Source organism: Cyprinus carpio, chromosome A13 (genome assembly GCF_018340385.1).
Source record: "Cyprinus carpio isolate SPL01 chromosome A13, ASM1834038v1, whole genome shotgun sequence".
Classification (NCBI taxonomy): Eukaryota; Metazoa; Chordata; class Actinopteri; order Cypriniformes; family Cyprinidae; genus Cyprinus; species Cyprinus carpio.
This window is the reverse complement of record NC_056584.1, coordinates 3046811-3073967: the sequence shown is the minus strand read 5'-3', so window position 1 is coordinate 3073967 and position 27157 is coordinate 3046811. Positions and strand designations below refer to the sequence as shown.

Genomic DNA, 27157 nt, shown 5'->3' with positions numbered 1-27157 from the left:
TATAGGAGCCAGTGGTGGGACTCTGTCACAGAGTCCAGTGTATTCATGCTTTTGTTCTTTGGTATCCATGTCTTAGGCCTCTGTCTTTGAAACCACGTTCCTGTGTGCCCTTTGCAGGTGATCAGATATGTCAGATATGCAAAAGAGATCTCTCTTGTCTCAGATATGCAAAAGGGATCTCTCCTGTCTCTTGCTGTGGCTACTGTGTACAGACAGCCAGGGCCATATATAGATTTCCATTTTAAATTTTTTTTTTTTTTTTTTGCAGATTTCCTCTCAGACCTATTTGTAAATGTTGATAAAGTGCTAATTGTTGGAGATTTTAACAATCATGTTGATAATACAAATGATGCATTAGGACTTGCATTTACTGACCTAATAAACTCTTTTGGAGTCAAGCAAAACATCACCGGGCCCACTCATCTTTTTAATCATATGCTAGATTTAATTATATCACATGGAATTGATCTTACTGATATAGATATTGTACCTCAAAGTGGTGATGTTACTGACCATTTCCTTGTATCATGCATGCTGTGTTTTACTGATATTAACTATATGGCTCCGCGTTATCATCCGGGCAGAACTATTATTCCAGCCACCAAAGACACCTGATTTATCACAACTTTCACAACTGCTCTGTGTACCCATAAACACATATGAACTAGATAAAATGACTAGCAACATGGGCACTATCTTCTGTTGCCCCCATCAAATTGAAAAAGGTTAGATATAAATGTACTGTTTACAACAGTAATACCCATTCTCTCAAGAAAGAAACTTGTAATCTTGAGCGCAAATGGAGAAAAACTAACTTGGAAGTTTTTAGAATTGCGTGGAAAAAAAGCTATAGACAGGCTCTAAAAGCCGCCAGGACCAAACATATCCGCAAACTCATAGAAAATAACCAAAACAATCCAATGTTTTTATTTAGCACAGTGGCTAGATTACCAAATATCCAGACGCCACCTGATCTAAATATTCCCTCATAGTTTTAATAGTAATGACTTTATGAATTTACTGACTGATAAAAAAAGATTACATCAGAAATACAATAACAAACTCAGATTCTACAGTGTCTAGTACTTCAGCTTCATTCTTCAAGATCTCTATGAAGAATTTCAGTCAGGTTTCATGCCCCACAATTGCACAGAAACTGCACTTGTTAAAATTACAAATGACTTGCTTCTTGCATCAGACCAAGGCTGCATCTCATTGCTAGTTTTACTTGATCTTAGTGCTGCGTTCGACTCTATAGATTATGACATACTCATAGATCGATTACAAAACTATACAGGTATTCAAGGGCAGGCTTTAAGATGGTTTAAATCCTACCTGTCTGATCGCTACCACTTTGTTTTATTTAAACAGGGAGTGATTTCATTTATCACCAGTAAAGTATGGAGTGCCACAAGGATCTGTCCCTAGGTCCTCTGCTATATTCAATATACGTTACCCCTTGGTAATATTATTAGAAAATATGGAATTAGTATCTCAACGAGACCCTACCAATCCTGAAACAACATAAACTACCAAATTGTGCTACAAGTTTGATTGCAACATATAATCATTGCTGTTAATAGTGTTCACCGTCTGTTTGATTACGCCATTAACTGAATTTTACTGTACATTTCTGCCATATGTTTATCAATTTGACATAGTCACCACTGACAAGCTAAAGTAAATTTTCTGTAAAGCTGCTTTCCACCGATTTATATTGTGAAAAGTGCTATACAAATAAACTTGAATTTAATCAATTCATAATTAATTTCAGGATGGTGTAGTTGGCTGAATTTAGAGTTTCCCTTTCCAATTATCTCCACAAAAAAAAAAAAAAAAAAAAAAAAAAACCAGATGGTAAGTAGCTGACCTGTGTAGGTTTCCTGCTACAAATGCTGCTGCTGAGCACATGCACTACCTGAGAGGGCACGTCTCCAACATGAGCTGACTTCAAAATGCAAGAGCTCTTTTAGTATAATATAAAGCTGAAAACATATCATTATGTACGATACACCCCTCATCATCCTGAACATCAGAGAAGTCATACCAAGATCATGGACAAATAATAGTACCTGCCTTTTTCAAGTTAGTACCTCAAAAAACACTATATGATTAAATGGTAGGTGTTCATTCAATCACATGACCACAGGCAACATCAAAATTCAGTGATAAAACAGGCTACTTAACATTCATAAATGGGAAAGTAATCTCACAGGTACTATATGTGAATTCTGTAACATCAAGTGTATGCCACCACAACATAAACAGTATGTGAATATACAAACTATTAAATTATAAAGTAAATTACTAATAATATATATTTTTAATATTTATATTTAGATATATAATATAATATAAATATATAATATATTTAGATAAGTTAAATGACTGTTCTTCAATAACTATAATGCTTTTTGGATTTATAATATTTCAAATATCTGAACTGTTGAACAATATCTCTACTAAGTGGCTAACCATCTGTGCTGTATTGAGCACTGCATATGTGTCTTTAGCAAGGCCTATGTTTCCATCCACCTGTTTTTATGCACATTTTGGGATTTTGCATACAAAATGCTGAATGGAAAAAGCCAAGAAGTGCATACATTTTATGTGCTTAAAAAAACATATGTGTCCAACTGAGTCCGAGTCTGAGTCTTGTTATCCGACAAGAAAATATGCGCATAAACTACAATGGAAGCATTTACTGGATAAATTCCTCCATGTGCATTAAAATGTCATGTGACTTTGCACAATGGGATAGCATAACTAGATTAACAAGCGGACCGATCTTGGTGTACAATTTTAGTGTGTTTACATTACAGCAAAAGACTGTAAAAGAATGGTAACTAAAATGCTAGATACAAAGTGAAAGAGGGAGTGCATTTTCTCACAGAAAGAAAGCAATTTTCTGTACAATAAAAGGCCTTGTTGATGTTTAAAGATGTTTGAAAAGGATGGTGTTGGAAAAACGTTCACCTGAATGATGTCCATACAAAATATGACTGACAATGTAGAGGTTTCATCTTCTTGAATCACATGCTTTTCTTTTGCCAAGCTGTGTTTGACTAGAGATGCTGCCCTGCCTCATCCTCTGGCATTTGTCACAGCAGGTGCAATATCATCTTCTGACCTACCTCCATCTGCTGAAACACACCTGATAGCATTAAAGCAGATGAAGGTGTTGTTGGGATTAAAATGTCAGTGATTTTTGTACAATTCATTGCAGGAGTAAAGTTTTTTTTGAAGCAACGTTTTCTTCATCTTTTCTCTTTTTTTCTTTCCTTTGTTGACAAAGCTGTGGCTACATGGAAAGTCAAATGACATATTCAGGAATAAATTACAAAACAGATTCCAAAAAAGTTTGGGACACTGTACAAATTGTGAATAAAAACAGAATGCAATGATGTGGAAGTTTCAAATTTAAATAATTTATTCAGAATACAACATAGATGACATATCAAAAGTTTAAACTGAGAAAATTTATCATTTTAAGGGAAACATAAGTTGATTTTAAATTTCATGGCATCAACACGTCTCAAAAAAGTTGGGACAAGGCCATGTTTACCACTGTGTGGCATCCCCTCTTGTTTTTATAAACTAAGGAGACAAGTTGCTTATGTTTAGGAATAGGCATGTTGTCCCATTCTTGTCTAATACAGGTCTCAACTGTCCTAGGTCTTCTTCATCGCATCTTCCTCTTTATGATGCGCCAAATGTTTTCTATGGGTGAAAGATCTGGACTGCAGGCTGGCCATTTCAGTACCTGGATCCTTCTTCTAAGCAAGCCATGATGTTGTAATTGATGCAGTATATGGTCTGGCATTGTCATGCTGGAAAATGCAAGGTCTTCCCTGAAAGAGACAATCCCTGGATGGGAGCATACAGTATGTTGTTCTAGAACTTGGATATACCTTTCAGCATTGATGGTGCCTTTCCAGATGTGTAAGCTGCCCATGCCACATGCACTCATGCAACCCCATAACATCAGAGATGCAGGCTTCTGAACTGAGCGCTGATAACAACTTGGGTTGTCCTTGTCCTCTTTAGTCCAGATGACATGGCATCCCAGTTTTCCAAAAAGAACTTCAAATTTTGATTCGTCTGACCACAAAACAGTTGGCACAGTCTATTTTAAATGAGCCTAGGCCCAGAGAAAACGGCTGCACTTCTGGATCATGTTTAGATATGGCTTCTTTTTTGGCCTATAGAGTTTTAGCCGGCAACGGCGAATGGCATGGTAGATTGTGTTCACCGACAATGTTTTCTGGAAGTATTCCTGAGCCCATGCTGTGATTTCCATTACAGTAGCATTCCTGTATGTGATGCAGTGCCGTCTAAGGGCCCAAAGATCACAGGCATCCAGTATGGTTTTCCGGCCTTGACCCTTACGCACAGAGATTGTTCCAGATTCCCTGAATCTTTGGATGATTTTATGCACTGTAGATGATGATAACTTCAAACTCTTTGCAATTTTTTTCAGAGAGACTCCTTTCTGATATTGCTCCACTATTTTTCGCCGCAGCATTGGGGGAATTGGTGATCCTCTGCCCATCTTGACTTCTGAGAGACACTGCCACTCTGAGAGGCTCTTTTTATACTTAATCATGTTGCCAATTGACCTAATAAGTTGCAAAACTGGTCCTCCAGCTGTTCCTTATATGTACATTTAACTTTTCCGGCCTCTTATTGCTACCTGTCCCAACTTTTTTGGAATGTGTAGCTCTCAAGAAATCCAAAATGAGCCAATATTTGGCATGACATTTCAAAATGTCTCACTTTGAACATTTGATATGTTATCTATATTGTATTGTGAATAAAATATAAGTTTATGAGATTTGTAAATTATTCCAATCCTTTTTTACTCACAGTTTGTACTGGGGAAGACGTGGCCTAGTGGTTAGAGAGTTTGACTCCTAACCCTAAGGTTGTGGGTTCGAGTCTCGGGCCGGCAATACCACGACTGAGGTGCCCTTGAGCAAGGCACCGAACCCCCAACTGCTCCCCGGGTGCCGCAGCATAAATGGCTGCTCACTGCTACGTGTGTGTGTGTCCGTGTGCGTGTGCGCATTTGTGTTCGTGTACGCGTTCACTGCTGTGTGTGTGCACTTTGGATGGGTTAAATGCAGAGCACGAATTCTGAGTATGGGTCACCATACTTGGCTGTATGTCACGGCACTTTCAGTATACCAACTTTTTTGGAATCGGGTTTGTATGTTGGGGGCTGGTTTTTTTTTCTTGTTTTTTTTTCTCAAAATGATATATTGTACAATATACTGGGTGCGTTCCAAACGGGATATATGGAACAAACAATCATGGCTGCCATATTGAAGGGTCATTCCAAACCGAGGTGCTCAAAACTGGCCACTTCAAATGGCCCTTCAAAATGAGGGATTTCGAAGGGTACAACTGATGGACACTTTGGTCTCCCATGATCCTTTGCGCGCACGATGCATGTTAAAATGCATCGTGTATACACTCACTAAACAAAGAGTGACAGCTTTTTTAGTGGTAAAGAGCACTCTTTGCAAGCTTTCTAGTCTATGATCCATTTAAAATGTAGAACTTTGTTTTTCAGTCACACACACGTTGCAAAGATTCGGGAATGACATCTGCATATTTATTGACACAATGAAGACCAAAGCAATAGACAGGATGTGAAAATGGGCATTAAGACTAGAGCACCCTCACTAATTTTAGAAGCACCCTCAGGGATTATTTCTGGAACCTGGTTAATATGCTTTTATTGCAAAACTATATACAAAAACAACAAAATACAAATGCACTTAATAAAAACTATTGAATAAATGCATATTTTATGAGTTAAGCACCTAACTAAAATAAGTAGGCTATTAATAAAATAAATGACTAAAGAAGGCTGACTATAATCAGCTTGCTTCGATTTAATGAGATAAGCCTACTCCTCATCTGAATTAGAAAAAAGGCGCTTCTAGCTTCAGTGATGCAAGAACATTTGAGCATACACGTAATCTCTGAGCAAAAGCAGAGCTAATTCATAAAAGAACAATGTATATTTAAAAGCACACATCCAGTTTTGTGTGAGTGAAGGAAATCCAGTTGCGAGTGGAGATTCACGCATTACATGGATCACGTAACATTATGCGCTCTCAATATCTGTCAAATATCACGCTATAGAAACCGCCTAAAATTAAGTAGAAGAATTAAAGAGGAGAAGAAAAGCGGCTCTAGGCAGCTACACATGCCAGGATCCGCCACTACCAGATGCAGTTAGAAATTTTCTAAAAACAAGTCTATCGCAAGACATCTGGTGGGTTGCCACCACGGGCACCTGGGGTGGCCAGCCAAATTTCAGTGGGGGGCCGGTGCCACCCCTGGCCACCACGTAGACATGCCTCTGTTTAAAAGTAGACATGTCAAGCTTTCTATAGATACATCTCTCATGACTCTGTATTGAGTATTCACTGAGTTACAGTTCATTTTAATAATGCGTTTCTAAATGAAGATCACCGCAGACCAAGGCTGCAGACAGCGCACCTTGTTTGTTTTCTTTATTTTATAAATGCACAAAGTTTTGTTGTTATTATGTGTGGATACAAATAAAAGTAGACCCTTTACAGATTCGATTGATGTATTGCTCTTATCTGTACAATCAAAACTGAAAGTGTAATTTAAGTTCTTTTCGGGGTTATCAGGAGAAAATGCCTCAACACGCGTATGCACGGGCAAAGATGCCCTTCCAACAGACTGTGCCGTACCAACAGACCCATACTCGGCCCAGCCAGAACGGGGGTACAACAACAGACTGTGCGGCACACACAAGCGGGACGGGTGGTCACCCTAGTGTGCGTGCGTCAAACGCTGTTAGTGTGGAAACACAATGCCAGTATTATGGAGCCTTAGTATTGCGATACTATCATAGTACCGGTAAACCGTGCAACCCTAGTAAGCGGTAGCGGGTGTAAAATTGAGCAAAGGATAAGTTTGTGACATGGAATAAAAAGAAAAAGTCCCAGGTTACGTATGTAACCATGGTTCCACACAGGGAACAAGACGCTGCGTCGGAAAATGCTATGGGAACGCCGTCAGCGTGAACGGCTCTGAATCACATGTGTAATTAGTCCAATGAAAGGGCGAGACGTCATAGGCGGGTGACATAGCGACCAGGAAGCTATAAAAGCATGTTAGGTGGAACTGGCATTAGCTTCTAGGAATGAAGCAAGCTCTGGCAGGGATCCCGGAAATATGGCCTTAAGACGCAGCGTCTTGTTCCCTTCAGGGAACCATGGTTACATACGTAACCTGGGACGTTCCCCTTAAGGAACTCGAGCTGTGTCAGAAAACGCTATGGGTACTAGAATGCCCATGGCGCCTGACTTGCAAATCCCTGCCTAGTGTGGAAGAGCACAACTAAGGCGAGAGGACAGAAGAGCCTGGAGTGGCTCGCAGATCTAGACCATAAAATCTGACAAACGTGAGGGGCTTGGACCATCCCGCTGCATTGCAGATGTCCTGTATAGACACGCCTGCCAATAAGGCCTTGGAGGCCGCCATACTTTGGGTCGAGTGAGCCTTGACCCCCAATGGTGAGGGGAGATCAGAGGACTCAAAAGCAATAGCAATAGCATCCACTATCCACCGTCTGAAGGTCTGTTTTGTAGTTTGAAGACCTCTCTTAGGGGGACCATAGCACACAAGCAGTTGGTCCGCCCTTCTCCACAAGGTAGCTCTGTGGATGTATGCGTCCCATGCTCACACTGGACACATACAGTTAAGCTTCTGCTGCTCTGGCTCCCTGAATGGAGGAGGACTGAAGGCCTGTAGCACGATAGGCTGTGGTATAACAGAGGGGACCTCAGGAGTATACCCTGCACGAGGGTAGAGAAATACTTTTGTCATGCCTGGCGCAAAGTCAAGATAGGAAGGGGCCACTGAGAGGGCCTGAAGATCCCCAACTCTCTTTAGAGAAGTAATAGCCAGAAGAAAGGCAGTCTTAATTGTGAGATATCAATCAGAAACTTCTGTACCAACAGACCCATACTCGGCCCAGCCAGAACAGAACTACTAGCAGAAGAAAGACCATGACAAAACTGAACACCATACTCGGCCCAGCCAGAACGGGGCTACTAGCAGAAGATAGACCCTGTCCCGGCGGATTCTTTCCAGAACTCCTGGGAGCAGAACGATCATGAGAAAAGTGCACAGACAAAGCCTCGGCCAGAAAGTGACCGGCCTTCTTTGACTCTTGCGACTGCAGTAAGGATCGACTCGATCCAAGCAGGGGACAGTCATGACCGCAACGTGGTCGAATCCCACACCACGCCCAGATAAGTGGACCTCTGTAATGGAGAAAGCACACTTTTCTTGGCGTTTAATCTTAACCCCAACTTTCTCATATGGGTGAGATTGACATCTCGATGTCGAACCACCATCTGCTCTGACTGAGCCAGAATCAACCAATTGTCGATATAATTTAGTATGCAGATTCCCTGGAGTCACAGTGGAGCCAGAGCAGCATCCACACACTCCGTGAAAGATCGGAGTGAGAGTGCTAGGCAAAAAGGAAGAACTCGATACTGGTAAGCTTCGCCCCTGAAAGCAAACCTTAGGAACTTCCTGTGAGTGGGAGGGATGGATACATGAAAGTAAGCATCTTTTAGATCTATCGTGACAAACCAGTCCTCGGACCTGATCTTAGTCACGACCTGTTTGATGGTGAGCATCTTTAACTTCAGTCGCTTGACTGAGCGGTTTAACTGACGCAGATCTAATATAGGATGCAACTCTCCATACTTCTTTGGAACTATGAAGTAGCGGCTGTAGAACGCAGACTCTCTGTCATGAGGAGGGACCATCTCGATGGCCTCCTTCCTCAAGAGGGTGTTTACTTCCTGTTCCAATATCAGAGCCTACTTTGGGCCCACCAGTGTGGGAAAGACCCTGTTGAAAGGCGGAGCGCTGAACTGAATGCGATAGCCGTTTTCTACAGTTTGCAGGACCCAACGAGACACATTTGGCAGTAGTTTCCACACTGCTAAATAGTCTCCCGACTTACAGTGTCACCGACCTCGGTCCCATTGCAGGGGAGTACGAGAGGCGATGCTCAACTTTTGAACCTCCATGTATGAGGAGCTGGTACATGGCTGGGGCTGCTCCCACCCAGCAGCCCCGAGAGCTAGAGAACGGTGAGGGAGAAACCACTGGAACACCGCCGCCTGTTTACGAGCTTCCTGGTATCTGTTGCCGAACAGACCAGAAGGCGCAAGCTGGGTGTCAATGAGGAAGACCCTGTCTTTCTCCTTCAAATCAGACAGGGTCAGTCATAAATGTCTCTCTGCTGCCACCAGAGATGCCATGGACCACCCAATCGCGCGGGCGGTCTCCTTTGTGGAGCAGAGAGATAAATCAGCAGTTCTCCTAAGCTTTGCTATACTGTCTGCTTTAATTTCCTCGCCTTCATCTAGCTCTTTAAGCAAGTCAGCCTGGTATGCCTGTAACACAGCCATCGTATGCAGACATGCACCAGCCTGACCTGCTGCCGTGTACCCCTTGGAGGGCAAGACCGGAGCCTTTAACTCTCTGAAGTCAGCTAACGCGGATACGCGTTTTGAGGCAAATTCTCATGATAACACCGAAAAGAACTTAAAATGACACTTTCAGTTTTACTTTCAATACATCAAATAAATCTGTAAAGGGTCTACTTTTATTTGTATACGTACATACGATAACAACAAAACTTTGTGCATTTATAAAATAAAGAAAACAAACAGAGTGCGCTGTCTGCAGCCTTGGTCTGTGGTGATCTTTATTTAGAAACGCGTCATTAAAATGAACTGTAACTCAGTGAATACTCAACACAGAGACATGAGAGAGATATCTGTAGAAAGCTTGACATGTCTACTTTTAAACAGAGTAATTTCTACCAAAAACAAATATTCTGTGATAAAGTAATCCATATGAAAACAACGCGATGTCCGTCTTTCACGTCTCCCTTCATTATCTAATGCGACCACGCCCACGCGCTAAGCGCGCTATTGTTATTATAAGCGTCCACGTGAAGCTCGCGGCGGGTAAGCGCCCTAATCAGAGCAAACAAAGCAGTGACTGTACTTCACATTTTTTAACTGTTACTCTTCACTTCGCACTGAGAGCAAGAAGACCCCTGAGACGGGCTGAGAGGAATAAGATTTGGATTACCTCAGAAAGAAGAACGAAAGAAGAAAGAAGAACGAAGCGACTTGACCCAGCAGAGATAAACATGAGTAAGTCTTTTTTATTATTAATCTACTTGTATTAGTTTTCATATAACTTATACACATTTTACTAGTTAGACTTTTACCAGACTATAATTCCTGACTAAATGTATAATCAGGTGAAACATTATGAAGTTTCATTTACATCATCTCAATGTTTCACGATGCCAGGATGTTTTGTTTATTTTTTATTTTTTATGTTCTATAACATAGACAGCTCTGGTGTAGATATTTTTAATGTGTTATACCCCGTCATTGGTGTTTGCAATCGTCTGAGGTAAAAAAAAAAAAAAAAAAAAATGCATCAAGTAACCTGCAAATATCACTGACAATAAATGTGCTACAGGTATGTGGTAATTGTGTTCTTTTTTTCCTGTAAATTACAATAATGTTAATAATGCAGTTTATTTGCGTAAACAGCATGCTTACTTTTTTATTTCAGATAAATAATAACCTGTTGCAAAGCGAGCCAATGCAAATAAGCAGCCCACTCAGGAATCTGGAACACAGCTAAGACCAAGCGAGACACACTCCCACCTCTTCAAAGTCTCTTCAAAAAAGTATGTCCTTCAGAGCACATAAACAATATACATTTTGAAAATGCCAGGTATGTAATGTTCATTTATATATTTCAACATGACACATGAGCCTGCATTTATTTGATCCAAAATGCAGAAAGTTGCATTTGCTAAAGCAGTAATATTGTGAAATATTTTTACTATTTAAAATAACTGCTCTCTATTTGAATATATTTTAAAAGTAAATTTATTCCTGTGATCAAAGCTACATTTTCAGCATCATTACTCCAGTCTTACTCCAAGTGTAACAATATACACTATACCATTTAAAAGCTGGGAGTCAGTGTATATATATATATATATATATATATATATATATATATATATATATATATATATATATATATATATAATATATGTAACTTTATTTAGCACACAAGTGATAATAAATACAATAATCATGTTAGAAACGATGCTGTGCTTTCAATTAATAATAATAAAACATAATAATCTCTTCAAAATTATGTTTTTTTTTTTTTTTTTTAATAATCAATTTTTTTTTTGAGTACCAAATCAGAATATTAGAATGATTTCTGAAAGATTGTGTGACTGGAGTAATGATGCAAAAAATTCAGCTTTGAAAGTCATCTTTGATTGTTCCTAATAAACTGTTTAACTGCACTAGCAAGTGAATCTCAAGTTATTTTGGGGTATAATTAAATATATTCTAAATAAACTACAAAAATAAAAATATATACATTTATTTTGTCCTCTCATTCTTTATTGTAACTCTTCCCTCTCAGTCACATATCTGACCGAAAGGCTCATTATGCAGCTCATTATGTGGGTCTTTGTCTTCTCAGGTGTGAATCACACTAATATTCATGATAGTTGACGCCTACTCGCATATGCCATTTAGAAACAAAAAGTGTCTTAGACATTTTAAATTAATCTATTGTTTTCTGTGTGTGTGTAAACAAGATGATTTTCACATCATTTTGAAGCAAAAATTCTAGGCTACAAGCTCCAGGTTTGACAGGCCTGTGAACAAATGTTCTGTATGTGTTTTATGACCTTATTTCAGTGACTTCAAAATTTTAGTTTTTTACTGACCACGCATAAATGTTGTTTTCTCAAAAACACAATCATGTACATACATGCTATTTACGTATTATTGTAGCCCAGTTTGTACTGATTACAGTGTTATTAGACTTTAGCCATGTATCTATTTATAAGCAACTGAAAAAAACACAAAAGTCAGGGGATGTCAAAACTTCTCCAGGGCCCCAAAACCCCCTAGACCTCAGAAGGTTAAAGATGATGCCGCGTCGGGAGACAGATAGCTCGCGAGCGTCTGATCTACCTGGGGCATCGATCTATAACCGCGTTCACTCAACCCCACCACATTGCCGTAATAATCAGAGGCGGGGATGAATAAGCGGGCCGAGAATGGTTTCACCCACGACCTCGACACCTCAATGTGGAGGTCAGGGAAAAAAGGCAGACTCCGGCGTGGAGGTGGCGGCTTAGTTCGCAGAAACCGCTCATCTAATTTACTCTTCTGTGGTTTGGCCTGTTTCTTGGCTGGCCAATCGATGTTTAATTTAGCTACCGCACGAGAAACCACCTCCAACCACTCCTCATACTGGGGTGACTGAGGGGGCTTCCCTGAGAGCCGACTCTGCATGCTCCGCTCCCAAGCAGAACACGCACAGACTGTGTGTATCCCTGCTAGTGATGTAGCATGGGCAGGGAGGAATACACAATCTGAAACCTGATCTGCTTTCGCCCAGATGTTTAGTCTTTCTCTCAGCCCTTTTTGACATGTTGAAGCTTTTCATGTTGCTGATTGTGCTACTTTGACAGACAACAATAAATAAGACTCACAGACATGAATGGTATGACTGACACACACAGAGCTTCACTGAATGACAGAAAAACTGATGCCGGTTCCACCTCACGTGCTTTTATAGCTTCTTGATCGCTACGTCACCTGCCTATGACATCTTGCCCTTTCATTGGACTGATTACACATGTGATTCAGAGCTGGTTCCTGAAGGGGAACTGGAGATTCGGCACCACAAGAGAAAACCAAGACGGAGAGTGAACCTAATCAACCAAAAGCCAGCCAAAAAGAAAATATGATGAGGCATATCTTGGTCTTGGATTTACGGTTGGTGAGGTGGGGGCAGATAAGAGAACTGTGTGTGTTCGCTGTCTCAAAACGTTAGCAGCAGATAGCATGAGACCCAACAAATTAAGACAACATTTAGAGACAAAACATCCCAAACACATTAATAAGCTGCTTGACTTCTTCCAAAGAAAACTCTCAGAATATTGTCAGCAGGAAAGCCAAATCTACAGCAGTTAATAGTAATGCACAAATGGCTTCTTTTAAAGTTGCGTACAGGTTTGCCCAGTGCAATAAACCACACACAACAGCTGAGCAGCTCATTCTCTTGCTGCTCTAGACATGGTTTCAGTTATGCTGGATGAGACAAGTGCTGCCAAATTGAAAGATATACCCCTGTCAAATGACACAGTTGCACGACGTATACACAACATTTCAGATGATCTTGAGGACCAGTGGACATACTGTGTTATTCACAGGGAGGCGCTCGTGTCAAAGCAGCTCAGCCTCAAACTAAATGAGGTCTTGAAAGATGCTGTGGGCATGGTCAATTTCATCAAAACCAGACTAGTAAAAGCGCAAATGTTCTCTGCACTTTGTGAGGAGATGGGAGCTAAACATACAGTTGTGTTGTCATGAGTTTTTGAGCTTAGAACGGAGATTTGGGCCTTTTTGGAAGAGGAACGCATGTATGACGCTGCAGGCAAGTTCAGTGATGAACAGTTTCTAAAGTGTAACTGGCCAATCTGATGTATTTGGAAAAGTGAACAAATTAAATCCTCAACTTCAAGTCAGAGACAAGCACCTACCTCACCTAGCAGACAAGATCACTAGTAGCTTATAGCCCATTAGCATCACCAGCGTGGTTGTCGCTAAACCCGCGTGCATCGCTAATACTCTATTCACACACATTACAATTGCTTTACTCACTGTTACTTGCTTTAATGGCGGATGTTTGTCTACCTTTGATTGCAGGTGACGACACGTTCAAGCTGCATTCGGTGCAGCTCGAGCTGGAGGCCGTGGAGAAGCAGATTCGGGTCCTGGAGCAGAGGCAGGCCCAGCTGAGAGAGCGGAGAGCCGCGCTGGAAACCTCCCGGGCTGACGCTCACAAGTCCAGGGTAAGTTTGCAGTGTGCTACTAACAGTCCCACGACCTCCACCCCGTGTGTTTCTCTGCACAGGGCCGGTGTACCCAGGACGCGATCTTCCCAGATGTCCTTCACTCCGGCGCCGGGACACCACGGACCCTGGGTGCATCCGCAGCAGAGGACGCGAGCCAGGCCCCGGGCGACGACCTCTCTCCCTCCGGTCTTCGAGATCTCCACACGGAACCGCTTCTCTCCCCTGCGCGAGACGGAACGCGACGCTGTGATCGTCGGAGACTCCATCGTACAACACGTCTGTGCTACGTTAGCCGAAGGTAAAGTGCACACTCACTGTCTCACTGGTGCTCGTGTTCTTGATGTTTCTGCTCAGATACCCGTGATCCTGAAGGCCGACGACAGCCCCAGAGCGGGTGTGCTTCACGCCGGGGTTAACGACACCACGCAGCGGCAGACGGAGACGCTGAAGAGGGACTTCAGGAGCCTGATCGAGACGGTTCGCAGCACGACGCCCGCGGCGACGATCATCGTGTCAGGACCACTGCCCACGTATCGACGAGGACACGAAAGGTTCAGTAGACTTTTTTTGCTCTAAATGAATGGTTATTGTCATGGTGTAAAGAACAGAAACTGCTCTTTGTTAATAATTGGAATCTTTTCTGGGAGCGACCTAGGCTTTTTCGCGCTGATGGCCTGCACCCCAGCAGAGTCGGAGCGGAGCTGCTCTCGGACAGCATCTCCAGGACTCTACGCTCCATTTGACTAGTAAGCCAATTCTCAAATAACTGCTATGATGGCTTTTGTTCTACCCGCTTAAATGTTAGAAGTACTTGCGCTGTCCAATCTATTAAGACTGTGTCTGTTCCCCGAATAGTGAGGTCAAAATATAAATTTAATGTAGGATCTAGAAAAAATCTTATCGTGATTAAACCTGAAAAATGTAAAATAAATAAACAAAAACAATTTTTAAAGTTTGGGCTCATAAACATTAGATCACTCACACCCAAAGCAGTTATTGTAAATGAAATGATCACAGAAAATAGTTTTGATGTACTCTGCTTGACTGAAACCTGGCTAAAACCAAATGATTATATTGGTCTAAATGAGTGTACTCCATCAAACTACTGTTATAAACATGAACCCCGTCAGACTGGTCGAGGTGGAGGTGTTGCAACAATATATAGTGATATTCTCAGTGTTACCCAGAAAACAGGATACAGGTTTAAATCATTTGAAATACTTATGCTTAATGTTACACTGTCAGATATGCAAAAGAAATCTATTGTATCTCTTTCTCTGGCTACTCTGTATAGACCACCAGGGCCATATACAGAATTCCTAAAAGAATTTGGAGATTTCCTCTCAGACCTGTTGGTTACCGCTGATAAAGTGCTAATTCTCTGAGATTTTAACATTCATATTGATAATACAAATGATGCATTAGGAATTGCGTTTACTAACTTATTAAACTGTTTTGGAGTAAAGCAAAATGTCACCGGGCCCACTCATCGTTTTAATCATACGCTAGACTTAATTATATCGCATGGAATCGATCTTACTGACATAGATATCGTACCTCAAAGTGATGATGTTACTGACCATTTCCTAGTATCGTGCATTTTGCGTATTGATGATAATAACTATATAGCTTCGCGTTATCGTCCGGGCAGAAACTATTGTTCCAGCCACCAAAGACAGATTCGCAAATAACCTGCCTGATTTATCTCAACTGCTCTGTGTACCCATAAATACACATGAACTAGACGAAATGACTGGCAACATGGACACTATCTTCTCTAATACATTAGAAGCTGTTGCCCCCATCAAATTGAAAAAGGTTAGAGAAAAACGTGCTGTGCCGTGGTACAACAGTAATACCCACGCTCTCAAGAAAGAAACTCGTAGTCTTGAGCGCAAATGGAGAAAAACGAACTTAGAAGTTTTTAGAATTGCGTGGAAAAACAGTATGTCCAGCTATAGACAGGTTCTAAAAACTGCCAGGGCCGAGCATATCCACAAACTCATAGAAAACAACCAAAACAATCCAAGGTTTTTATTTAGCACAGTGGCTAGATTAACAAATAACCAGATGCCACCCGATCTAAATATTCCCTCACAGTTAAATAGAAATGACTTTATGAATTTCTTCACTGATAAAATAGATAACATCAGAAATACAATAACAAATGTAGATTCTACAGCATCTAATACTTTAGTTCTATCTATCGCACCCAAAGATAAACTGCAGTGCTTTACAATTATAGGACAGGAAGAGCTAAATAAACTTATTACTGCATCTAAACCAACAACATGTTTATTAGATCATGTACCCACTAAATTACTGAAAGAGTTGTTACCTGTAGCAGAAAAAAACGCTTCTCAATATTATTAACTCGTCGTTATCTTTAGGTCACATCCCAAAACCATTCAAGCTGGCAGTTATTAAGCCTCTTATTAAGAAACCACAACTAGATCCTAGTGAACTGGCAAATTACAGACCCATTTCAAATCTTCCATTTATGTCTAAAATTTTAGAAAAAGTTGTGTCTGCTCAATTGTGCTCCTACCTGCAAAAAAATGATCTCTATGAAGAATTTCAGTCGGGTTTCAGGCCCCATCATAGCACAGAAACTGCACTTGTTAAAATTACAAATGACTTGCTTCTTGCTTCAGATCAAGGCTGCATCTCATTGCTAGTTTTACTTGATCTTAGTGCTGCGTTCGACACCATAGATCACAACATACTCATAAATAGATTACAAAACTATACAGGTATCCAAGGGCAGGCTTTAAGATGGTTTAGATCCTACCTGTCCGATCGCTACCACTTTGTTTTTTTAAAGGCGGAGTCATCTCATATATCACCGGTAAAATATGGAGTGCCACAAGGATCTGTCCTAGGTCCTCTGCTATTTTCAATATACATGTTGCCCCTTGGTAATATCATTAGAAAATACGGGATTAGTTTCCACTGTTATGCTGATAATACTCAACTATATATCTCAACAAGACCAGGTGAAACTTCATTATCTAAGCTAACAGAGTGTGTTAAAAATGTAAAAGATTGGATGACCAATAATTTTCTCCTATTAAATTCAGATAAGACAGAGATATTACTTATTGGACCAGAAAACATTACACAGAATCTCGTAGATTACAATTTGCAATTAGACGGATGTACTGTTACTTCCTCTACTGTCAAAAATCTGGGTGTTATATTAGACAGTAACTTGTCTTTTGAAAATCATATTTCCCATGTTACAAAAACAGCATTCTTCCATCTTAGAAACATTGCCAAGCTACGAAACATGTTACCTGTTCCTGATGCAGAAAAGCTAGTTCATGCATTCATGACCTCTAGACTGGACTATTGTAATGCACTGCTAGGTGGTTGTCCTGCATCCTCAATAAACAAGCTACAGGTAGTCCAAAATGCAGCGGCTAGAGTCCTTACCAGGTCAAGAAAATATGATCATATTACCCCAATACTACAGTCTCTGCACTGGCTACCTATTAAGTTCCGTATCAGTTACAAAAATATTATTACTTACTTATAAGGCCCTTAATGGCTTAGCTCCTGCGTACCTAACTAGTCTTCTACCACGCTACAATCCATCACGCTCCCTAAGGTCACAAAACGCTGGACTTTTGATAGTACCTAGGATAGCAAAGTCCACTAAAGGAGGTAGAGCTTTTTCGCATTTGGCTCCCAAACTCTGGAATAGCCTTCCTGATAATGTTCGGGGTTCAGACACACTTCTTCTGTTTAAATCTAGATTAAAAACACACCTCCTTTGGCCAAGCATTCAAATAATGCATCTCATAATTTTGGACTGCAGTTATATCTGATCAAATGTGCATTATTATTCTTTAGCTTGGGTTAATCTAATTAATTTTACTTGGCTGGAACAGCAGCTACACTAATTATGTCTCTATTTGTTTCTCTGCTTTGCCACGGGATTTACATCCCGTGGTAACTAGGATTTACACAAGCTCCAGTCTGGATCCAGAACACCTGAGAAGAGATGATGCCAACCCCTCAGAGGACCTCAGATGATGCTAACCCAGAGACAAGATACAGAACTACCACATTTTGCTATAAGTTTGATTGCATAATTGCTGTTAATAGTGTTAATCGTCTGTTTGTTTACGTCTTTTATTGATTTTTCTGAACATTTCTGCCGTATGCACATAAGCTGACAGTCATCACTGATAAGCTACTACTAAATATTGTAGAAACTTAATTTTCTGTAAAGTTGCTTTGTAATGATTTGTATCGTAAAAAGCGCTATACAAATAAACTTGAATTGAATTGAATTGAATTGAATCACTGCATTCATCCAAAAGCTTGAGGTATTGGGCAGGCACCTTGACCAAGGAAATACTGGTGCCTTTGAGAATCTGAGTGAAAGCCAGTCTTCTGGAGCCACCACACTGATTAAACAGCACATCTTTACGTTGACAGAATTGTTTCAAAAATACTTTCCAAACAATAGTGTCCAGTATGAATGGATTATCGATACACTAAATACAGTAGGTTGGTATTTTAATTTTACTGACTATGACTTATTATTATTATTATAGTCATATATTGTACATTTATTTATAATGTATGTCATTTAAAAAAGATTGTGACTCCACTCTTAGGCTGAGGTTTCCAGTTCAGGCACTCATATGGGAAAAGGAGTCTGACCATTCTTCTTCCCTTTGCTACATCTTATCTCTGTGTGATGGGATGTTCGTGTTGTTGCTTCACTGAAAACAAAATAAAGATCTTATCTTAACATTGAGCATAACTTGAGAGTGGCAGTATTAAGCCTACAACCTCATTTTGAAAAGATGTGCACTACAAAACTCAGTTGCAGGCTCAATGCAGCCATTAAAATAGTGAATAAGAGTATTAACTTTTTTTATCAGTTTTGTTTGTTCGTTTTTCATGTTTTCAAAGTGACAAAATGAAGCAAAGCACAACTAGTCCACACTTTTATTTTCTCCATTTCTGAATCTGATGTTATCACAGGCAAAATGCAAGCACACAACTGCAATGAAGAAATGCAAGCAGCTATCATTGGATCATCAAGATGGATAGACAGGTAGAGTTGAGTGTTATCAGCATAGCAGTGATATGAAAAGCCATGTTTCTGAAAGACAGAACCTAGTGATGCCATGTAGATAGAGAAGAGAACTGGTCCAAGAACTGAACCTTAGGCACCCCAGTAGCTAGATGTTGCAACCAAGACACCTCACCCCTCCAAGATACCTTGAAGGACTTATCTGAGAGGTAAGATTCAAACCACTGGAGTGCAGTTCCTGAGATGCCCTTCGCCATGAGGGTTGACAGGAGGATCTGGTGGTAAACCGTAACAAAAGCAGTGGACATTTCCATCAAAATATGTATTGAAGGTTTGGAGGCTGCTATTGCCAGTCCCAGGGCTTAAACAGCTGAGAGCAGGGCAGTCTTGGTTGAATACCCACTTCTGAAGCCAGACTGGTTGGTGTCCAGGAGGTTGTTCATTAGAAAGTTGATCTGTTAAGTCTTGATGCACTGTGTCTTTCCCTGTTGTATCTGTGTTCCAGAATCATGCCCGGTCCTGCTGTCTGCAGTCTGTGACTCTCTGTCCTGCTCTGTCCAACTCTGCCCAGACTGAAGTTTCTCTGGTCAGCACATACACTCATATGTCCCACCCAGGTCTCCTGCCTCCTGCATACTTCTGACTCCTGGTCTGTTCCAAGCCCCCTGGTACACATTGGCTCTATCTAGCCCATTGGTAAGGCAAGGTTGACTCCTTCTCACGAAAATGCACTTTGATACGTTAGCCTCATGACTTGTAGAATCAATGATTATAGTGGCACTTTGTGGTAAAAAGCAGCAAATGTATTTGCCATAGAAATGGTGGTGTAAACACAACAGCAAAAGACTTATAGTTCAGTAACATCTGTATTTTTTAGCACATTTAGCACAGGTGCTATAGCCACTTTATTTTTAAGTTAAATCACAAATCTTCCAGTGTCAGTTCCAGTTACTTTACCTGTAATAAAACAGTCTATTATGACTCTTAACAGTCCAGTTTTACTTCTCTGGTGGGATGCTGAGATAAAATTGAGTGAGAATGAACCGAGGAAGCAGTGTGTTTTCTCTCTCCTGGTGAGGGATCATTTGCTGGAATGCAGCCGTCTGCTCCATTAAACAGACCTTCACCACAGATTGGACTGCATCACCAAACAGTCCTTGCAGAGAAACAGGTTATCCCTGTGTCTGTTGTTCATCAGTTTATGCCACAGATAACATTCTTCTGCTACTGCATTTTACATTCCATGCCATGCTACATCCCGCAGAGTAAGCTTTATGCTTGGTACTCCTGAGTGCCAAGTCAAAAGCTCTTAGTAGCTCACAAACAGCCTTGGCATCCAATTTAGTGTGCTCATCAAAGTCCCTCATAAAATTGGAGCTTGGTAAGCCAGCAAAACAGCCAGGGTGTGCAAGGCTGAAGTCACGTGAGCAGAACTCAAGTATACCTTATTCAAATATGAAGAGGTCAGTCTACATGGCTTAAATGAATGCATGGCTTAAATGAATGCCAATGCAGGAGGGAAAAAGAGGGAAAATGGGACACAAGGGTTTTTTTCTTTGTCAGTATGGCAGTGTCACCATGCTTAAATGCATGGAACACAACAATGAAGTCAAGGAATGCACTGCAGAAAATAAAATCTGATGCAAGTGAGCACTTATAAGGCAATAATGTAGCTTCTTATGGACATTGCTTTAGTGGCATCAGTCAATGGACTGGCATGATTATATAGGGCTTCAGACCAAGTGACCACTGACGTGTTCCTGTTGCATCATCTTGCACCTTTAAATATCCTATGAATTCCTTGGAATTCTGGTCTTGAAATTCTACACTTAGCAGAAGGGTTTTTTTTTTTTTTTTTTGGAAGTTAGATGTCTCAATTATGCTGCCACTGAGTCATGGGAGAGATAAGCTGCTAGTGACTCTGCTGCTGCTGGGACGATATGTATAAATGAAAAACAGTGTTCTTTCATGTGAATAAGTGAGAGAGACACAAAGCATTGACTTGCTGTCTCAGTTTTATTCCTACAGGACTTAAGCCAATTCCTCAGGCTGTGAGCTCATGTCATTCCTAAGAGATCACAGCACGCAAAGAAAATGGAGCAAAACTCACACAAATATCAGCAGCTGTCAAAACAGCAATACATTCCAGCTCTCCACAAACGCTAATCTTGCTCAGATACTCTCAGGGCATGGTGGCTATAACATATACCAAGAGTTGTCTCAATACGCCAATCCAAGTTTGTTAGAACCAGGGTGTGAAAAAAAAAGGGAAGAGGGATATTTGAACCAGAATATAATCACTGAACTTTTAATGTAAACATTAAGACAGTTTAGAAATAGTGTAATTTATATCAAATGAAGTGTCATTTGATTAATACATTTAATTAATAAAATTAAGTGTTATTTACATAAAATTAACATTAAAACAGAAAACAAGTATTTAAACTGAATTAACTGAATTGGTCACACTTTAGTTTGGGGTCAAATTCTCACTATTAACAAACTATTAACTACAACTTTTGTATAATAGTTATTAAGCTAGTTGTTAAGTTTAGGTATGGGGTGGATTAAAGGATCTAAAATATGTTGCATAAGAAATTATATGCAGAATAAGAAATTATGTGCTTTATAAGTACTAATAAACAGCCTATATGCTAGAAATATGCATGCTAATAAACAAGTTAGTAGAGAGAATTGGCACCTGAACTAGAGTTACCACTGCATTAAATATATATATATATATTCAACTATTAACTTGTTAGCTAATAGATGTATACAATTTACAGACCCCATGAGGTATTAAAATAAGCTGCCAAAAATTTTGAACACATTTCAGCCATCTATCCTGGCGGATAAGTCTTAGGATATGTTTACACTGCAAGCGTTAGTACTCAGTTCCAATTTATTATTCAGGCTGATCACATTGTCAATCACATTGTGGCCAATATCAGATTTCAGTGTGAATGAATGACAGTCCTGAACTGACCTGCATGCACGAAAGAACAAAAACAGGACAGAATGAAGCATGTGCTTGTACATAATTAAAGATGTCCATTTATAAGCTGATGTGCTGCAAAAGCCAGCAAATGAGTGAGCAGGCGATAAGGAGTATGAATATGAGGAGAAGGAGAGTAAAGTTTTTAATATTTACAGTAAAACCCCTTAAGTTTAGCTTGTATAGTGATGTCATTGTAATACACTGTAAAACACCTCTTGTCTCTTCACTGACTACCTCCTCAACTGTCTATCATAATTACCTACTGATCAAAGAACTACAGGTGCATAAAATCATTGGAGTGTCTCCTATCGGTACGGAATTATGATGAAAGTCGATCTAGAGCACATGTGTCAAACTCAAGGCCCGTAGGCCTATTCCGGGCCGCCACATCATTTTATATGAGAGCATATGATTGTCTTAAAACAAAAATCTATGCAGCTTTATATTGTAAATTATGAAAGTGCGTGTCAATACCACAAGTTTCTGTTTCTATTTGGTGATCTATTTATACGCAGAAGTTGATGTTTGTGTTCATATGATACGCAATGGTTAGGATTAGGGGTGTGGGGTATTTCCAATGGTGCTGACTGCGTGGAAAGCTCAAATGAATAAGTGTGGACCTCAGTGTTGAGCACCACTGATTGAAATGAAAAAAAATATTTCTATGGAGTTATTTTAATGACATATGTACAGAGCGCATTATATTGCCTATGCGAGGGTGCATCAAATGCGCGAGCACATATCTCTCAGTTCGCAGGTGGATTTCCATTCATTCACTCTCACAAAACATGCAACACAACATAACATGCATGTGCTCAAAAATGATCTTCTCTCCTGAGTTTAATAAACGCAACCTGGAATGTGGGCATCCACTGGCAGAAACACACATTGGCGCATATGCCAACTAATGTAAATCAGTATTTACATAGCAGCAGTAGTTTAAATGTATCTGTTTCGCACATGTCCCGCATTGTCCCACAAAATCACTTCAACTGCCCTGCAACAGATCTATAGGGTGGTCACCCTAGCACAGAGTAATAAAATAATAATTACTAATTTGAATCAGTAAATTTTAACGAAAACAATACATTATGAAATTAAAAAGAAGCAGGGTTTTTTGCAATCAGATCAATGATAATGTTTAAGAATCCAGTTAGCTAATGCATTCAAACAGTAAGTTCAAAACAGCGCAGATGTCATCAGAGATGGTGGAGATGATAGTACTCACATACAGATGTCAGTAAAAACAATTCAAATCAGCAAGCTATTTGGCTTAAAAGCATGATGTTTTATACTGGATGCTGGCTGAAGGTGTGTGATTATGCAGTATTCAGTGGTTTATTAAATCTGGATCAGTCAGGTCAAGGTAGCTCATTTAGTGGTCTTTTGGCATCCCCCTGTGTTCCTGTTTGGTATTGCAGATTGACTTGTGCAATTTGTTTTATTAAAAGTGCTGTAAACTACTAAATGTAGTGTAGAAATGTTTCTTTGTAGCTGCTTCGCAACAGTGTACTATGAAAAGTGCTATACAAATAAATGTGAATTGAATTGCAAACAATTATTAATAAATGTATTTATTTATTTTGGCACTGTATACATTCATTGCAAATTATGAAAATTCAAAAAGTACTTTTTTAAGGACTTTAGTTTGTATTTATTTATTTTTGGGTGGGGGAGTGGGGTTGAGTACTGCCACTTCTTTTTTCTACTACAAGCATTGATTGCATATCATATGCACACCAAACACGTGCTTATCATACCATATAAATTGCATGCCAAATAGAAAAAGAAAATTATGCCATACGCACTTTCATGAGACCAGACTCATTTTTTTTTTTTAAAATGCCATTTCTGTCACACGTTCTTAGCAGCTCACAGTTATTTGTTGTACCATAAATGTAAAAAAAAAAAAAAAAAACGTTTGTAACAAAGTTAATGTAATGGCCTGTGTTTGATGATACTTGTCTGTATTTACTTTGATTTATGTAGTAATTTGGATTTCTTAAAGGGGTCATATGATGCGATTTAAATTTTTCCTTTCTCTTTGGAGTGTTACAAGCTTTTGGTGCATAAAGAAGATCTGTAAAATTAACTAAAGTCTCAAATCCTAAGAGATATTCTTTATTAAAGTAAAGACTCAACCACACCCCACTAAAACGGCTCGATCTAATACGCCCCCACATGTCTACGGCACTGTGTGGGAAGATTTGCATAACACCAAATGTTCACGCAAAGAAAGAAGGCGTAACTTTTATTCTCGCTGTAGTATTGTTGTTGCCACACCGCCATGTTGTGGAAATCCTGTGTGTTTTATTGTGAAAGCAATGTGTTTGGCCTTCCAAAAGAGGACAATATCCGCTTTGTCATGCCTAGAGCTGATCCGTGCTGGTCGCTGAGGAAATACATCAACTTGTTGATTTGCCATTTATAAACAATAGACCTAAAATCTTAACTAGTGACTATTATCTTTTATCTTCACTTCAGTCAAGACCATTATTAATAGTTCACATATTCTTTTCTCTTTGCTTCACTTTTCTCTCCACATTCACTGTTGTTTTTTTCTACACACAGGCATGTGCAATTAATCTGCTATTGCAAACTAAGTTAACCTTCCTTTAAATTCCAGATGTGGCCCCCTGATATGGGGTCAATTGTGTGGGAAAACCGCAACCCAAACAACACTTAACAGAAGTAAATTTTAGTATTTAAAATATCAGATACAGACACATTGCTTCAGAAGTACTTTGGAGGAAGGCTTTTTTCTTCCATATACCTGCATCTGCACATTTTACAGACACAACTGTTGAGGTGAAAGTGAGGACAAACAATGAGAGACTGACAGTCAGAAAGAAAAGTAGTAATAAAGAGATGACTAACCTAACCCACCTGAGCTTGGCTCGCATGGGTCTATGTCCTCATCATCGCTGGGGCACTCGGCAGATGCCACCAACAAGTCATCAGTATTCTGGAAAACAGATGAAAAGGGAAAGAGAGGCTAAATTCAAGATGAATAAAACACAGAATAAGTCCAAAAGCATGAAAAAGTGTGATGATGCCTATTAGAATGCAGTTAGAATACCTTTAAAACTTTTTTTTCACACAAGAAAGAGTGCTTTCCTGAAAATCACCATGTGTGCTGCTATCATAAAATACAATCATAATCTGCATGACAGTCGTGTAGTGTGTTCTCGGCTTCAGTTGTCTCTTAATTTTTGCTTGTATTAAGCTGTAACTGAGTTCTGATTTCTGAGTTCTGATGGCTCACTGTCCCTCCACTGACTACCATCATCGGTGTCTTCCATATTAACTGAGTGACCAAAGAACTAACAGTATGTTAAATCTTTGGAGTGACATCTGTCAGCACAGAACTGTGACAAATGTTGATTCTGAGTGCTCAGCAAAAACATCAGACCCATATCTGATTTAGGACAACATATGATAATGGCACAAATCAGATTAAAAAAAGATCATATTTGTGCCACTTTTGCTTGTAGTCTGAATACAGCCATAGTGTAGTTGTCATGATACCCAGCTGGAGTGCTCGTGAACCACCAGAAGGGGCTACACCCCAGACTGTTGTCACACAGTCACAGACTACATCCACCATAATCCTTTGTCCGGACTCATCACTTATTCACTCACCAGTCAGAGATAACTAAAAATAACATTAAAGAGGTGTGTGAACTTGCAAGTATGATGTCAGATACTGTAATATGCTCTAGTCCCCTCCCTGCTTACCGTGGTGATGAGATACGTAGAAGACTGTCATAACTCATCTCCAAAAATACTACATGTTTTACTGGAGAATGGAGTTTTTGGGGCCACCTGACCTGTTGAAAAGAGATGGTCTTCATCCCTCCTGGGGTGATGCCACCCGTTTCTCTAAAAATATGGCACATAGTCTTAGAGTATGTACTTGACTAACTGGGGCCCAGGTCAGGAAGCAGACAGACTGGCTAAACCGACCGTCTGCTAGTTGCCTCACGTTACAGAAATCAGTTAATTCTCAGCACATAGAGACTCTTTCACCTAGATATCACACTATAGAGACTGTGTCTGTTCCCTGAACTAGAAAATACAAAAAATGTCCAAACCAATTTAAGAGTAACAATTTAATTGATGTTCAACAAATAAAAAACAGATGTAATACGGATAAACAAATGATAAAGCTTGGCTTATTGAATATTAGTTCCCTTTCTATGAAAGCCCTTTTTGTAAATAATATGATCACTGATCATAACCTAAACGTGCTCTGTTTTACAGAAACCTGGCTAAAACCTGATGATTATCTTATTTTAAATGAGTCTACCCCCAAGATTACTTTTATAAACATGAGCCGCGTCCAAAAGGTAAAGGGGGAGGTGTTGCTACAATTTATAACAATATTTTCAGCATTTCTCCACAGGACGGGCTTCAGATATAACTCGTTTGAAGTAATGGTGCTTCATATAACATTATCAAGAGAAACAAGTATTAATGATAAATCCCCTGTGATGTTTGTACTGGCTACTGTATACAGGCCACCAGGGCACCATACAGACTGTATTAGAGAGTTTGCTGATTTTCTATCCGAGTTAGTGCTGGCTGCAGATAAAGTTTTAATTGTTGGTGATTTTAATATCCATGTTGCTAATGAAAAAGATGCATTTGGGATCAGCATTGATAGACATTTTGAACTGTATTGGGGTTAGACAACACGTGTCTCTCAACAACTCATACTCTAGATTTAATACTGTCACATGGAATTGATGTTGATGGTGTTGAAATTATGCAGCCAAGCGATGATACCTCAGATCATTATTTAGTTTTGTGCAAACTTCATATAGCTAAAACTGTGAATTCTAATCCTTGTTACAAGTATGGTAGAACCATCACTTCTACCACAAAAGACTGATTTGTAAGTAATCTTCCTGATTTATCTCAATTCCTCAGCATAACCAATAGCTCAGAGCAACTTGATGATGTAACTGAAACTATGGACTCTCTCTTTTCTAGCATTTTAGATACAGTTGCTCCTTTACGCTTAAAGAAGACTGAGGAAAACATTCTGTGACACCATGGTATAATGAGCACACTCGCACCCTAAAGAGAGCAGCCCGGAAAA

General features: G+C 39.8%; 1 protein-coding gene across 1 annotated transcript in view; it reads right to left on the bottom strand.

Moving 5' to 3' along the window:
* The window catches only part of LOC109108178 (neurexin-1b-like), a gene marked incomplete at its 5' end in the record, with an annotated part of 133584 nt that overhangs the window by 20519 nt on the left and 85908 nt on the right, over nucleotides 1-27157 (bottom strand). The window contains 1 exon segment of the mRNA XM_042768406.1: nucleotides 24940-25018. Coding sequence (XP_042624340.1) covers nucleotides 24940-25018 — 79 coding nt within the window.